Genomic DNA, 16,248 nt, shown 5'->3' on the forward strand with positions numbered 1-16,248 from the left:
GCCAGTGACGAGAGCTTTCGTGTAACTAAGTATAAAAGAGATAAACATTCTGACATAGACACCAGAAAGGGGGACAGAAAGAGTGTCCCCTGCTAGTCTTTAGCCGGATGATATAAGCTGCTCGCAGTCTGCTGATTAGAGAAAGCAAATGTGCCAGAGAGTGGCACCAGGCCCCTCGCCTACAGCGTGCATTTTGAGGCAACACTGGCACTCGGTGAGTTGTCCTGGCCCTAAGATGACTGACGTGAGTCTTGAGACAGGCCCTGTTTCAAGCCAGGACAGTCTCATTAACACAGCCTACGAGGACATTCGCCTGAGTGAAGCACGCTGGTTTGTCAAGTGGGTTCTGAGTCTTAGGGGAACCCACTTGAGGACAGACTCTAGGGTAAATACATAGTTCATGAGCATAGCTTAAGACAGACATTTCCATAAGAAAAACCACATTGGTCAGCTCAAGGTTTGAGAAGAGTTAAGTTTAGGTGGAACCAGGGGTCATCAGGGCAGCACAGAATTTTTAAAGAAACCTTTTTAAATTTGTATCGAGAAGGGGGAAAAAATCTAACGTTTGTTTGTTTCCTCCTGCCACTTTGCTGCTGCTGCTGCTGCTGCTGCTGCTAAGTCACTTCAGTCGTGTCCGACTCTGTGTGACCCCATAGACGCTTTAGAGAGAGATAAAACATATCTGACACTTGCAGCCTATTTCTTCTGTTTGGAGATCCCTGGTCTAGCTACCTGTTACCGTCACTTACCTCCCACCTCACTGGATTGTTTTGAAGTATCCCATGTGCCGTATCTGGAAACAGTTAATACCATGTTTATTATAAATTTTTGTCAAGTGTGAAATGGTCCATTTTGCTTTTTACTTGGCTGTTTGGTATTTAAAATTACCTAGTGAAGTATTCATATAAGCAATTATGGATATATTTTATCTTCTTAAAATTAATATTTTATTTTTAATTGCAGGGAAAATTATAAAATCTGTTCCTGGAAAACTAATGAAAGAGGTGAATATGGGCATTCTATAAAATGATAGTTATAAGCATATTTAAATATTAGTAAATTTTAATTGGCTATATGATACTGAAAAATCATAATCTTGATTTTTTTATTTTTATACCATGGTTTCCACAGAAAGGTCAACATTTGGAACCTTTCATCATGAATTTCATTAATTCTTGTGAATCTCCAAAACCTAAACCGAGTAAACCAGAACTGACCATTCTCAGCCCTACTTCAGAAAATAATAAGAAGGTACTATGCATTGTCTCAGAGAGCCATTAAGTTTGTACTACTTATGACTTTTCCGTTAAAGAGAGAATTCTGTGTTAATGAAATGGATGGGACTGTATGTCTTTGTATGGAAATCAGTTGTAAAGGATAATGAGGGTATTGTAGGTAGTTGCTTGGTTCTTTGCTTTAGTGGGTAAATGTTTCTTAAGAATCTGTATCAGCTCCTACCATTTCTCTCTTGGGGAATTTTTTAAAGTGGTTTTCTTAGGTTATAAATCACCAACTTCCAGTAATCAGGGAATTAATTTCTATAATGTATTTGTGTTTATTTGATGGTATTATATAATTTTAATGACTTAAAAAGTATTTCATCCTTTCATTAAACAAGCACTTGATTATGTGCCTGCTATTGGGTGCTAGGCACTGGGAATATAAAGATAAATTCCGAGGACTTCCCTGGCAGTCCAGTGCTTAAGACTTCGTGCTTATTTTTGGTTTGTTTTTTAAAGTTTTAATTGGAGGTTGTGTTGGTTTCTACCAAATATCAACATGAATCAGCCATAGTTAGTCATATGTTCCCCCTCATCCTGAGCTTCCCTTCCACCTTCCTCCCCATCTCACCTCTCTAGGTTATCACAAAGCACCTGATTTGAGCTCCCTGCATCATACAGCAAATTTCCACTTGCTGTCCAATTAGACAGCCTTGATTTTAAGGCGGGGGAACTAGGATCCCACAGTGGTGCAGCATGGCCAAAGAAAAAAGGAAAAACAGATAAATTTCCTGTCTGCAAGAAGCTCAGTTTAGTGCCAGAGTAGTACCCAGCATGGGGGATTCTGTGAGCTCAAAGAATAACACCCTCTTCCTCAAGAGAACTTCTTTGGTTTATGACTGGTATCTTTAATTTTTTTCACTTTATAAGTTTATTGCTAGTAAACAGAAATACAATTGATTGTTGTGTATTGATTTTTAATTCACAAGTCTTGGTAGGCTTGTGTTAATTTTAGTGGTGTATTTGTTAATTCGTTTAGATTTATGTATTCAAATGATGGCAGTTATGTTTCATTCATGACTAGGATCTGCTATACAAAGGGAGTGATTGCAGTGTTTCACCATTAAATAATATAGTGTAGTTCTTTTTGTAGATATCCTTTATGAAGTTTAGGAAAGTTACCTCCATGTTTGTGGGTGCACTTGGCCTTAGAGTTTTTCTTTCTTATTGTATCCTTGTCAGTTTTGGTATTAAAGTTACGTTTTCTCTATTTGCTGGTAGAGTGTTAGTTATTTAAATAGTGATAACTTGTTAATCGGAGAAGGCAATGGCAACCCACTCCAGTACTCTTGCCTGGAAAATCCCATGGGTGGAGGAGCCTGGTGGGCTGCAGTCCATCAGGTTGTGAAGAGTCGGACATGACTGATCGACTTCACTTTCACTTTCATGCATTGGAGAAGGAAATGGCAATCCACTCCAGTTTTCTTGCCTGGAGAATCCCAGGGACAGGGAGCCTGGAGGGCTGTTGTCTATGGGGTCGCACAGAGTCAGACACGACTGAAGCGACATAGCAGCAGCAGCAGCAGCAACTTGTTAATAGTCATCTAGGCCTCAAGTGTTGTTTGTGGAAGTCTTTTTTTTAACCAGTATAATTTCTTTAATGATTATAATATTCTTCAGATGTATTATTTCATGAGTCAGATTTTGATAGGTTGTACTTTTTAATAAATTCTCCATCTTATCTAAATGTGAAAAATTTTGGCCTTATGTTGTCAATAATATCCTCTTTTCATTTTCCTCTGACATCTATGGTTGTGTGCCCTTTTATTCCTGGCATTGTCTTCTTTTTCTTTCCTTTTCTTTTTGCTCTTTTGACCCATCATAACAAAGACTGTCCATATTATCGTTTTGTTTACCTTTTCTGTCAGTTTTTTTTTAGTTCCTTAGTATCTGTTCTTTGATTATTATTAATGATAGATTTTTTTGCATACTTTTGGTATAGTAGGTAGGGCTAAGATTTAGTTGCATTTTATTATTTTGCTATGAGTAATTCTTCATATTTTTTTCATATACATTAGTTCTTTGATTACTTTGTCCAAATAAATTTAGCTTAAATATTAATGTTCATTTTGTAAGCATCCTTTAATTGAACAGTGATTTATAACCTTTCAATCATGTTGGAATTAAAATCAGCTATTCCCAATGTGTTTTTTTTTTATGATTTTATGTATTTATTTTTGGTTGTACGGGGTCTTCACTGCTGCGTGGGCTTTCTCTAGTTGTGGAGAGTGGAGGCTCCTCTTTAGTTGTGGTGCTTGTTTCTCATTGCTGAGGCGTCTCGCTTGTTGCAGGGCGTGGGCTCTGGAGAGCCCAGGCTTCCAGAGCACTGCATGTCACTGGCGTGCATGTCAGTGGCTGCAGCGCATGGGCTCCAGAGCGTGGACTCAGTAGTGGTGGTGCACGTGCTTCATTACCTGGGGGCATGTGGAATCTTTCCCCAACCGGGGACTGACAGGCAGATTCTTAACCACGGGACCACCAGGGAAGTCCTAGTGCTAATGGTTTTATGCATCGGTTTATGTTCATTTACTTCTTTTGATATCAAAAATCAAAGGGATTCTTTGTATGGACGAGGAATTGTCTGTTGCATCTAAAATGAAGGTAGATTTTTATTTAATATTTTGGCCCCCCAAAGTATTGTATTTTTAATTCAATTTTGGGTATAAATGTGGTATTTAGAGGGCAGATCTTAACCACTCTGATATTATGTTTTTTTTCTTAACTATTCTGTTTTGATTGGACAAAGTTTAAACGTCTTGCTCTGTAATTACTTTCCGTTCCGTTCCATCACTCAGTCGTGTCCGACTCTTTGCGACCCCGTGGACAGTAGCCTACCAGGCTTCTCCGTCCATGGGATTCTCCAGGCAAGAATACTGGAGTGGGTTACCGTTTCCTTCTCCAGGGGATCTTCCCGACCCAGGGATCGAACCCAGGTCTCCTGCATTGGAGGCAGACGCTTTAACCTCTGAGCCACCAGGGAAGCCTTAGTAATTATTATTAACCTGTGTAATAAACTTTTTTTATTATGTCAACTTTTACTTTAGCTTTTTAATGATCTGTATAAGAATAATGCAAACCGTGCTGAGAATACAGAAAGAAGGCAAAATCAGAATTATTTTATGGAAATGATGACTGTAGAAGGAGTTTATGATTACCTGATGTATGTAGGTAAGATATCTGTGGTTACTGTTAAAACCCATGTTATATTTCTTCTGTGATGCAAATTGATGCTCTTCGTGTATCGTTCCATTATAATTTTTTTAAATTGAAGGTACTTTTTAAATTAAGAATTCAATATATAGAATATAATTGGTCTTGAGCATGTTAAAGTTATTAGTGTTTAAAAATAAAATCTTGACCATTTGTATTTTTGTATTGGAAAATCTTCAGGTATCTATTTACCTTAATGAAATGTTCTGTGTGATCCTTCTTAGGACAGGTGGTTTTCCAAGTTCCTGACTGGCTTCATCATCTCTTAATGGGAACTCGAATCCTCTTTAAAAACACCCTGGAAATGTATACTGATTACTATCTTCATTGTAAACTAGAGCAACTCTTTCAGGAGCACCGTCTGGTTTCACTTATAACACTTCTCAGAGGTTTGTATGTCCTCATGTGTTTGTTTCATGTTTGAATACAAATTGAATATCAATTTTTATTTAATTTTAATTAGATCTCAAAGAGTGAGAAGCCTGGCTTTCCTTTGCTTTTATTAGTATTGCTACCATGAGGAAATACTTTGTATATAACAGGTGAAAATTCCTGCAAATGTTTCTTTTTAAAAAATTTTTTTATAAGATTCTTTTTTTAAGATTTATTTTATTCATTTATGGCTGCTTAATAAATGGAAATGGCAACCCAGTCCAGTGGGGTCAACTACACAGTCCATGGGGTCGCAAAGAGTCGAACACAACTGAGCATTTATGGCTGCTCTGGGTCTTCGTTGCTGCACTCGGGCTTTCTCTCGTTGCAGCGAGTGTGGGCTGCTTTCTAGTGGTGGTGAGCTAGCTTCTCATTGCAGCGGTTTCTCTCGTTGTGGAGCACAGGCTCAGCAGTTGTGACTCTCAGGCTTAGCTGTCCCTCAGCATATGGGATCTTCCCAAACCAGGGACTGAACTGTCCCCTACATTGGCAGGTGAATTCTTTACTACTGAGCTACCAAGGGAAGCCCTAATTTTTTAATTGGAGGATATTTGCTTTACAGTGTTGTGTTGGTTTCTGCCAGATAGCAGCATGAATCAGCCATATGTATACACATGTTCCCTCTCTCTTGAACCCAGCAAATATTTTTTTGTCTCTTTTTAGATGCTGTATTTTGTGAAAACACTGAACCTCGCTCTCTTCAAGATAAGCAAAAACGAGCAAAGCAGACTTTTGAAGGAATGATGAACTACATTCCAGGTATAATATTTAAAAAGTAGTTTAATATAAATTAGCACTCTTTGGTGGTCACAATGTATAGTGATTATTGAGGCACTTTTTACTGAGTTTTTATTTTAGAAGTAGTCATAAGAACCAGTTAAAATTAACTCATTCATTAAATGGAATTTGGTTTTTATGTTAGCACTAAGAACTTTCAGATAAGGCTGTTTCTACTCACACAATAGTTGGATTCTTTCAGTAACTTAGAATCAAACTGATCATAGTGGTATGTCTGTGAGACAGCTGGAGTCCTGCTGTTCACTTCACCACGAGGAGAGCTACATTAGTGTGTGTGAGTTAGAGGTCCGAATTCATTCATTCATCCTGAGTTTATTGAACACCTTCCATGTGCCAGGCACTTAGCACAGTGCAGAGATATAAAAACTGTACTTGGGTAGCTCAATCTGGCAGGAAGATAGACACACAGACAAGACGTACCTGTGATAATAGAGGCTTGTTTAGGTTATGCAGTATCTCAAAGGAGGAGGGTGAATCCCTCTCATAAAGGAGGTAGGCTTGAGTGAATGGTTAGTAACCTCTTACTGAGATGTGAATATAAGGAAAAAACATCAAGGGGTCAAAGCAGATGGTACTTAATTTGGGACATTTTGAATGTGACAAGCCTAACTATACATTATTCTGGAGGCATTGTTAAATATCCAGGTTTTGGAATTGGAGGAGCAATGGTATAAGATGAGATCTGGGAGTCAGGTGTGAGTGAGTAATGCCCAGCAAGAAAATATAGAGTAAAAATTGTTCATCATTGAAAAATGAGTCTTAGAATGGTCCTGCTTAATTTTGAAGACAGTTTCTGTCCCCAGTCTGAATGTAAACGTGAACCACAGCTATTTTTGAGTGAATCTTCTGTAGGTATATGATGAAGTCATTTCTTCCTTCTTTTGTAATGTAATACCGTGACCTTCTATATTGTAATATAGCATTCATGGTTTTAACTTAGTTTTAATATTTAGAAACATGGAAAGCCAGTGAATATAATAGTTGTAATTTTGCTCAGCCATGAATTTGAGTCACATCTGTGTCGAGACTTCCGTTTGGAAAGGGGTGCTTTAGCCAGTGAGGAAGCAGAGCATGCCTTTCTGTTGTCCTCTACTCATTTCCTCCTCAGTGATTCTTGAAGAATCTGAAAGGATCGTCTGTTTTCATCCATGATGCTTCATGCATATTAATTGGGAAATTCTGTGTAGTATTAGTGATTTAGGAGATCCACAAAGATGCATTATGGGCCATCTCTCTTGAAAAATATCAAGTATCTACTGAACTTCCTATAAATTGAATTTTGCATGAGGTGGATGAAACTGGAGCCTATTATACAGAGTGAAGTAAGCCAGAAAGAAAAACACCAATACAGTATTGCATATATATGCACCAATGCATATATATGGAATTTAGAAAGATGGTAATGATAACCCTGTATACAAGACAGCAAAAGAGACACAGGTGTACAGAACAGTCTTTGGGACTCTGTGGGAGTGGGATGGTTTGGGAGAATGGCATTGAAACATGTATATTATCATATGTGAAACGAATCACCAGTCCAGGTTCGAAGCATGATACAGGATGCTTGGGGCTGGTGCATGGGGATGACCCAGAGGGAGGATAAGGGGAGGAGGGAAGTGGGAGGGGAGTTCAAGAAGGGGAACACATGTACACCCAGGGCTGATTCATGTCAATGTATGGCAAAACCAACCAATATAATATTGTAAAGTAATTAGCCTCCAATAAAACATTTTAAAAAAAAATTTGAATTTTGCCTCTCAGGGTTAGATTTACCCTGTAAAAGCAGACATAGAATGAAGATTTTCCTGAACAACATTAAGTGTTTCATTATGATTGGAGGGGAAAGGACAAATATTTGAGCACCCTGTTTACTTAAGTTTGTTTTCCTGCTTGGAGGAAACCATTCAGCACGGATTTTAATAAGGACTGACTGTGGTACCAGGAGTGATGCATGACAGCTGTGTAGTCAAACACGAATTAGAACTTTTGGGAGCAAACTTGTGTTTAAACAGTTTCCCAAAAGATTGTTCTGTAAGATAGTTAATAGTAATTTTGCAAAAAGTTCAGCAATAAATTGGTCATATTCATTGAAGACAGTCTCTGTTCACCATAAAATTAAATTAATTAAATTTTAAAAAACATTAAGATATTCAAACATGAAAATATGAAGAGTGTAAAGTAGAAGTGATCCTATCCCCACTGTGCAGAAGTAGCGGTATGCTCCAACTGGTGTTAATCCTAACAGTTTCGTTGTATCTCTCTATGTATGCAGAAGTGTATGTACCTAGTGTTTTATTTTACTTGAATGTGATAGTAAAATATGTATTGTTTCCCAACTGTCTTTTATCCTTTAAAAGCAGATTTCTTGACGGTAACATTCCTGAGAGGTTACAGCTATGCTTTGTGTGTTATGAATCTTTAAATTCAGGACTCATGATACTGCATTTCTCAACTTGACCACAGAGCCCTTTTTTCCGAGAGATTCTTACTGAAGCACTGATTTAGGAAATGCTGACTTACAGTTTTTACATAATACCTGAGGGAGAGGTTAGAGATTTTACCTTATGATCCAGTAAGTGATGTCATTTTATAATATAAAATTGTTTCACATGTGGCTTTCTTGTTTAGATTTGATAGTCAAGTGTATTGGTGAAGAAGCCAAGTATGAAAGCATCAGACTTCTTTTTGATGGTTTACAGCAGCCAGTTCTCAACAAGCAGGTAAAATTCATTAAAGCAGACTGACTCGTGTCAGCTTGGTTTAGTGAATGACACAGTAGCATGTCTGGTATATTAACTATGAAGTGATACTATGCTAAGTGAAGGCAATGTAATTCAAACGTGTGGATGGAATAAAAGTGTCTTTTGTTAACTCTTTTTGCTCATTACCTTTTTTTTTTAATAACATGATTGAAAATAAATACTCATTATAGGAAATTTGGAATATACCAAGCAGGTTCTTTACCACTAGCACCACCAGGGTAGCAAAAATTCATGAAATAAAGTAAAAATTTAAATATCAAGAATTCTGTCATTCATTCAGGTTATTAGAATAACTGCAATTAACATTTTACTGCTTATCAGTTCAGTTCAGTCACTAAGTTGTGTCCAGCTCCTTGTGACCCCATGGACTGCAGCACACCAGGCCTCCCTGTTCATCACCAACTCCTGGAGTTTACCCAAACTCATGTCCTTGAGTCAGTGATGCCATCCAACCATTTCATCCTCTGCTGTCCCCTTCTCCTCCTGCCTTCAGTCTTTCCCAGCATCGGGGTCTTTTCCAATGAGTCAGTTTTTCGCATCAGGTGGCCAAAGTATTGGAGCTTCAACATCAGTCCTTCCTATGAATATTCAGGTCTGATTTCCTTTAGGATGGACTGGTTGGATCTCCTTGCAGTCCAAGGGACTCTCAAGAGTCTTCTCCAACACCACAGTTCAAAAACATCAATTCTTTGGCACTCAGCTTTCTTTATAGTCCAACTCTCACATCCATACATGACTACCGGAAAAACCATAGCTTTGAGTAAGTGGACCTTTGTTGGCAAAGTAATGTCTCTGCTTTTTAATATGTTGGTCATAACTTTCCTTCAAGGAGTAAGCGTCTTTTAATTTCATGGCTGCAGTCACAATCTGCAGTGATTTTGGAGCCCCCAAAAGTAAAGTCTGCCCCCAAAAGTAAAGTGTTTCCACTGTCTCCCCATCTATTTGCCATGAAGTGATGGGACAAGATGCCATGATCTTAGTTTTCTGAATGTTGAGTTTTAAGCCAACTTTTTCACTCTTCTCTTTCACTTTCATCAAGAGGCTCTTTAGTTTTTCACTTCCTGCCATAAGGGTGGTGTCATCTGCATATCTGAGGTTATTGATATTTCTCCCAGCAGTCTTGATTCCAGCTTGTGCTTCATCCAGCCTAGCGTTTCTCATGATGTACTCTACATATAAGTTAAATAAGCAGGGTGACAATATACAGCCTTGACATACTCCTTTCCCTATTTGGAACCAGTCTGTTGTTCCCTGTCCAGTTCTAACTGTTGCTTCCTGACCTGCATACAGATTTCTCAGAAGGCAGGTCAGGTGATCTGGTATTCCCATCTCTTTTAGAATTTTCCACAGTTTATTGTGATCCACACAGTCAAAGGCTTTGGCATAATCAATAAAGCAGAAATAGATGTTTTTCTGGAACTCTCTTGCGTTTTCAGTGATCCAGCAGATGTTGGCAATTTGATCTCTGATTCCTCTGCCTTTTTTAAAACCAGCTTGAACATCTGGAAGTTTTCATTTCACATACTGTTGAAGCCTGGCTTGGAGAATTTTGAGCATTACTTTGCTAGCATGTGAGATGAGTGCAATTGTGCGGTAGTTTGAGCATTCTTTGGAATCGCCTTTCTTTGGGATTGGAATGAAAACTGACCTTTTCCAGTCCTGTGGCCACTGCTGAGTTTTCCAAATTTGCTGGCATATTGAGTGCAGCACTTTCACAGCATCATCTTGTAGGATTTGAAATAGCTCAACTGGAATTCCATCCCCTCCACTAGCTTTGTTTGTGGTGAGAATTCCTAAGGCCCACTTGACTTCACATTCCAGGTTATCTGTCTCTAGTTAAGTGATTACATCACCGTGATTATCTGGGTCATGAAGATCTTTTTTGTATAGTTCTTCTGTGTATTCTTGCCACCGCTTCTTAATATCTTCTGCTTCTGTTAGGTCCCTACCATTTCTGTCCTTTATTGAGCCCATCTTTGTATGAAATATTCCCTCGGTATCTCTAATTTTCTTGAAGAAATCTCTAGTCTTTCCCATTCTGTTGTTTTCCTCTGTTTCTTTGCATTGATCACCGAGGAAGGCTTTCTTATCTCTACTTGATATTCTTTGGAACTCTGCATTCAAATGGTTATATCTTTCCTTTTCTCCTTTGCCTTTAGTCTCACATATTCTGTTGAGACCTTAACACAGTTAAAATTTTGTATCAGGCTTGTTTCTTTAATGGTGAAAGCTGCTTTGGCTATATAAAAAAATTTTTTTTTTTTACAATTAAAAGTCAAAATAGAGTAGCTTATAGACATCCTGGGAAATAACTATTCCCAGATATCCTGAAAAATGATATTACAGGTGTGATTTCAGATTAGACGCTGTGACCTAATGTAGAACTTAATGCTCCTGTAATGCATTTTTGCTTCTGTACTTTGCTTGCTGCTCGTAAAACCAAAGTTACTCCATTTTAAGATAAGGTTGTTTTTAAGTAAAAATTCCTAAAATTGTTTTTGAAAAAAATAAAATAAAATAGATGGAAAAAAAAATTGTTGTTTTATACAACATATTTAATATAAAATAAATTACGAGGCCTAATAATAAAATGTAAACATGTGAAAACATATCTGTCTAAAACTCATACTAGAAATAGAACATTATGGATCTTGTTGAAACTGCTTTTGTTGGTTTTTTTTTTTTTTGTCCAGTTCCTTAAAATCTCATATTTTGCATTTTAGCTGACTTACGTTTTATTGGACATTGTGATACAAGAACTGTTTCCAGAGCTCAATAAGGTAACTGAAAAGCAGCAGTGCTTTCTTTATGTTTTAATGGTGTACTGACATTTTATTAGGGACATAAAAATTAAGGAAATCCTTGTGATCATTTTAAAAATGAACAACCTTAACAAATAGCTGTTTGTATTTTCTTCATTCAACATGCTTAAACATAGAGTGGATTTAGGGATGTACGAACTGAATAGCCCCTGCCTTGGCTTCCCCCTTCCTGATTCCAGTCAGATGGGATGTTATACCCTGTAGTGCCTCGCCAGAGGAAGGTGTGAGTGTACATCCTATCTCCAGGATGGGCCAAGCTCTGCAGGCTGTCATCTGCACACTGAATGCTGTGTGAACGTTTTTAAAGCAGTTGAGCTTATATGAAGCCAAGAACACAAAATGAATGGGAGTTGGAGGATGCTGATATTATTACCTTGAATCCTGCAGATTTTGAGTTTTGAGCGTTGTTTTTTACCTTTTTTATTTTTTTGACTAATCCCTTTGGTCAGATGAAATAACTATTCAGGGTTGTGATACAGCAGTGAAATGTTAGTTTTATAGAGGGAACTAGATTTGGACTATTTACCTATTGAATACAAGTTTTCAAGTTATAGCAATATTCAGTGTGTATTAAAACAGGGTGGCAATTATGAACATTTTGTGTTCAATTTATGTAGGAATTAGTACCAGGAAATTCCAGCTCTCTGTTTGAAACTTTATGAGGTCTGTCACATGCTTTTTTTCTCCTCTCTAAAATGTAAATATTATCTGTGGCATATGTCAGCTAATTTCTTGTGGGTTTTAACACACACACATATATATATATATATGTTTTAGGTTAGAATTTTAATACACTGGAACTGTTAGGCAATTCACAAATGAATTCTTGTTTGTTTTTTCTCTTCTATTAAATAGATTTATTTTTACTTTAGGTACAAAAGGAAGTTACATCTGTGACGTCCTGGATATAAACATTTGAATTTGGGATAGAATAACAAGTTGAAATGTTTGCTGTGCTAGTGTAGTATATATGTACTGTTTTTTCTTTTACTTTTGTATATTCTTGTATATATCATGTAATTCAGTGTCTGAAGGTTTGATTTTGTTGTTTTAATAAAGACTAACAAATTTAATAATGATGAAAACACATTGGGTCTCATAGTCTTTCATTTTACATCTCGTATCCAAATTTTCTTAGGTCTATGTCGCTTGTTATTGCTGTTTTTAAAAGAGATAATTCATAATCTTCTTGGGGCAAATTAATTAGACTGATAACTTTAAAAGTATTGTATCACTTTTAAAATAATTATTTTTAGTGTAGAGAGCTGATTTGCTGTCTTATTTGGAGTTAATAAATTTTAGCAGATTTATTCCACTCCCCCTTTTCATTTTTCTGTGTAGTTAACTGTGTGTCTGTAAAGAAGACATACTTTATGAGTTTTTCATAACAAATAAGGGACTTCTTACTCTTCCTAGATGATTAACAGGTTATATGTAGCCCTTTTGTGTGTGAAAACTGAGTACTTACAGATACTTGTGATTACAACTGCATTTCACTGAACGTCTGTAACATAATCCAAAAGCTTATATGAACAGTTTAGTCAAGTGGATTTTTGGTTTATGTTGTCTCTCTAAAAGAAAGGTTTGAATTAACTGTATTCTTTGGGGAAAGTTAAATAATTATTTTTAAAGGTTCAACATTTAGAGTTCTGCTTATAATTTCTCTTCATGCTATGTTTTCTCCCTGAATCATATTTGTGTTTCAAGATCTGGCATTTTGTGTTTGGTTATTGGCTGTAGTGTACATTCAGAATATATTTATTGAGTTTCAACTATGTATCAAGTGCTGATAATGTGGGAACTCTAAATATAATTTGGAAAGTGAAACCAATTGAATGATACTGTTCAGTTATTTTTTTCCCAGTTTTGAAAAATGGTCTTTAGATATTATAAAATTTTTAAAAGGTTTTGCCAGTAGTTCTATTATCTTTTTAATTGCTTAAAAATTCTAAACTGTGTATGAGTTTCTGTGCATCAGTGCTTTTAACCAAGCCTTCAACATTTTACTTACTTTTCAGGGGCAGGTGGGAAATTAATCAAGCTAACTCTTCACATTTTAAATCCATAGCATTTTGGCTGGAAAAATAAAACATTTATAGCCCTTTTATGCCATTCTTACCTACTTTCTTATAAATTATGATATTTTGTTTATTTAGATGAGAAAAAATTCTTATGAGTATCAAACAACCTGGGCTTATTCTGATAAAATACCATAAATGGGGTGACTTAACAGAATTTTTCTTCTCACAGTTCTGGAGGCTGGTAAGTCCAAGATCAAGGTGCCCAAAAGGCACATTTCATCCTGGGACCTCTTCCTTTGGTCTGGAGATGACTGCCTTTTTTCCCTGTCCCTGTGTACTCACATGACCTCTGTGTGTGGCCGTGTGGGAAGAAAGGAAGAGATCTTTCGCTCTCTTCTTCTTTTCTTATAAGGCCACGAATGCTCTTAGATTAAGCCCATGACCTCATTTAACCTTCAGTTCGGTTCAGTTCAGTCACTCAGTCGTGTCCAACTCTTTGTGACCCCATGAATCGCAGCACGCCAGACCTCCCTGTCCATCACCAACTCCTGGAGTTCACCCAAATTCATGTGCATCGAGTCGGTGATGCCATCCAGCCATCTCATCCTCTGTTGTCCCCTTCTCCTCCTGCCCCCAATCCCTCCCAGCATCAGAGTCTTTTCCAGTGAATCAACTCTTCGCGTGAGGTGGCCAAAGTATTGGAGCTTCAGCCTCAGCATCAGTCCTTCCAATGAATACCCAGGACTGGTCTCCTTTAGGATGGACTGGTCTCCTTTAGGATGGACTGGTTGGATCTCCTTGCAGTCCAAGGGACTCAAAAGAGTCTAATTACCTCCTAAAGGCATCATCTCCAAATATAGCCATATTGGGGTTTAGGGTTTTAATATGTGAATTTTAGAAGGACACAATTAAATCCATAGCAATGGGTGAGCTCTATTTAAAGAAAATGTGATGTATAAAAATCTATAGATACAAAGTCGTTTGCATAATAAGAAATGAACTGGATGCATTCCCCATTGGCCAGGCATTTTATATCACATTTCACCGTCCAGTAACTGTGAGATAGTATTATTCCTCTCTTGTCATTTATATTGAAGCTAGAGAGAGTGGTGAAGTTGGAATTCAGACAGATCCGTCTGTAGTCTTGTACTCTTGTCAGTGTTGCCCCATGAAAGGAACCTTTATTTCCAAAAGTGATTACTCTGGATTCCTTTAATGGTCCCCTGGTGCATTTCGGATATTTTACTTTGCACTTTCCTTTCTGTCCATCTTTATGTATGTCTTATACTGCATGAGTTTTACATTGTGAAATGTGTTTCGAGAAATAACTCTGGTTGTGGGGATAAATTAAATAGATGAGAAGACACTGAAATTTATAAAGGACATTATGTCTGTGTTAAAATCATTAAGCTATAGATATCAGAAGATTCTGAGAAATGATTGAAACACTTAAATTATCATTTATTGGGACTTCCCTGGTAGTCCAGTGGGTAAGAATCTGCCTTCCAATGCAGGGGACTCAGGTTTGATCCCTGCTGGGGGAACTAAATTCCCACATGGCCCGGGAATACTAAATACTCCCCCCGTGCCCTGCACCACAGCTAATGAGCCCGTGGGCCACAATTAGTCAAGTACTGCAACGAGGATCCCACATGCTGCGACTGAGACCCAACACAGCCAAATAGATAAATGTTTTTAAAATTATTTATTGACTTAAGAAAAACAGATTTTACAATAAAAATATAAACAGAAGTCTAGTTTGCCATTGTTCTTTGTAATGATATATACATAAGTTGTAACTTCAGATATAGTCAGCATTAGAATAAAAATGACCGACTGAATGAGCAAACAAATAGATCTTGCTAGTCCACTCCACTTCCATTTCAAAGACTGTTCTCTTATGTATATGTTAGTATCTTCATTGTTGCTGGCTACCTGAGGAGAAATCCTTAACCTGAGACCTAAGGACCCTGGAAGATTTTTAAGTCCACTGAAAATGGTTTTTTATTTCACTATTCTTTTTATTAATTTGATGTTGATGATTTTTTTCTATCAAATTACGCTAAAGTATTATTCCAGGTATTGGATGTGGCTGTATTCCAATAAAACCTTATTTATGTGAAGCAGTGGCAAGCAGGATTTGGCCTTTAGGCTGTAGTTTGCTGATCCCTGATGTAGAAGGACAAAAGTGGAGAGGGAGAAGGGATGCTAATTAGAAAAATTGTAATCACCTTCAAATTAAGGAGCAGGGGGTGCGTGTGTGCACGCTTAGTCACTTAATCACGTCCAACTCTTTGTCACCCCATGCCGCCAGGCTCCTCTGTACATGGGATTGAACCTGTGTCTCTTAGGTCTCCTGCATTGGCAGGTGGGTTCTTGACCTAGCGCTACCTGGGAAATCCAGGGAGCAGGGAAGGAGGCTAGAAATTTTATTTTTTAGAAAAAGGCAGCTATCCTTTTCAGGGAAGACTTAATTGGCCTTTTGGTTGCAGAGGGGTTATAGTAAAAAAGAGGCAAACTGCTCTGCATGATGAAAAGGGGGGTTAGATAGAGAAATTATCTTCTGGAGGAGCTGATACTGGAGAAAAAGGACTGTGTGGCTTTTGGACTGAGTCCAGAGGGTGAGAAAGAGGTAGCAGAGAAGGAATTATTCATGGTTTATTCAATTTATTATAGACGTGGGTATTGAGCACTTACTATGTGCCAGGCAGTTTCAGATGCCAAGGATATATGTGTGCATTTATAAGCTTACATGTAGCCCAGGGAACAGAGACAGTATAAACAATGTATTTTTAAATAAGAAAATAGTATATAGTATGTTAGAAAGTAACAAGTGCTCAGAAAAAAAAATCTGAAAAAGAAAATAGAATGGTAAGGGTTGCAGTTTAATGTGATCATTGACATTGAAGAAAAAGACCTGAAG

At 37.4% G+C, this 16,248-nt stretch overlaps 1 protein-coding gene across 5 annotated transcripts in view; it reads left to right on the forward strand.

Moving 5' to 3' along the window:
* Positions 1 to 16,248, forward strand: part of SNX14 (sorting nexin 14) — a 97,481-nt gene that overhangs the window by 76,139 nt on the left and 5,094 nt on the right. For 3 of the 5 annotated variants that reach the window (XM_055433029.2, XM_055433032.2, XM_055433030.2), the window contains 7 exons: positions 964 to 1,004; positions 1,132 to 1,251; positions 4,325 to 4,448; positions 4,715 to 4,879; positions 5,586 to 5,681; positions 8,349 to 8,440; positions 11,206 to 11,262. In XM_055433029.2, the coding sequence (XP_055289004.1) occupies positions 964 to 1,004; positions 1,132 to 1,251; positions 4,325 to 4,448; positions 4,715 to 4,879; positions 5,586 to 5,681; positions 8,349 to 8,440; positions 11,206 to 11,262 (695 nt within the window). Of the gene's footprint in view, positions 1 to 963; positions 1,005 to 1,131; positions 1,252 to 4,324; positions 4,449 to 4,714; positions 4,880 to 5,585; positions 5,682 to 8,348; positions 8,441 to 11,205; positions 11,263 to 12,176; positions 12,392 to 16,248 lie in introns of those variants that run through there. The other 2 variants (XM_055433033.2, XM_055433031.2) reach the window with 1 other exon arrangement.

This window comes from Moschus berezovskii, chromosome 10 (genome assembly GCF_049115385.1).
Source record: "Moschus berezovskii isolate FMDL1 chromosome 10, NW_MosBer_1.0, whole genome shotgun sequence".
Taxonomy (NCBI): Eukaryota; Metazoa; Chordata; class Mammalia; order Artiodactyla; family Moschidae; genus Moschus; species Moschus berezovskii.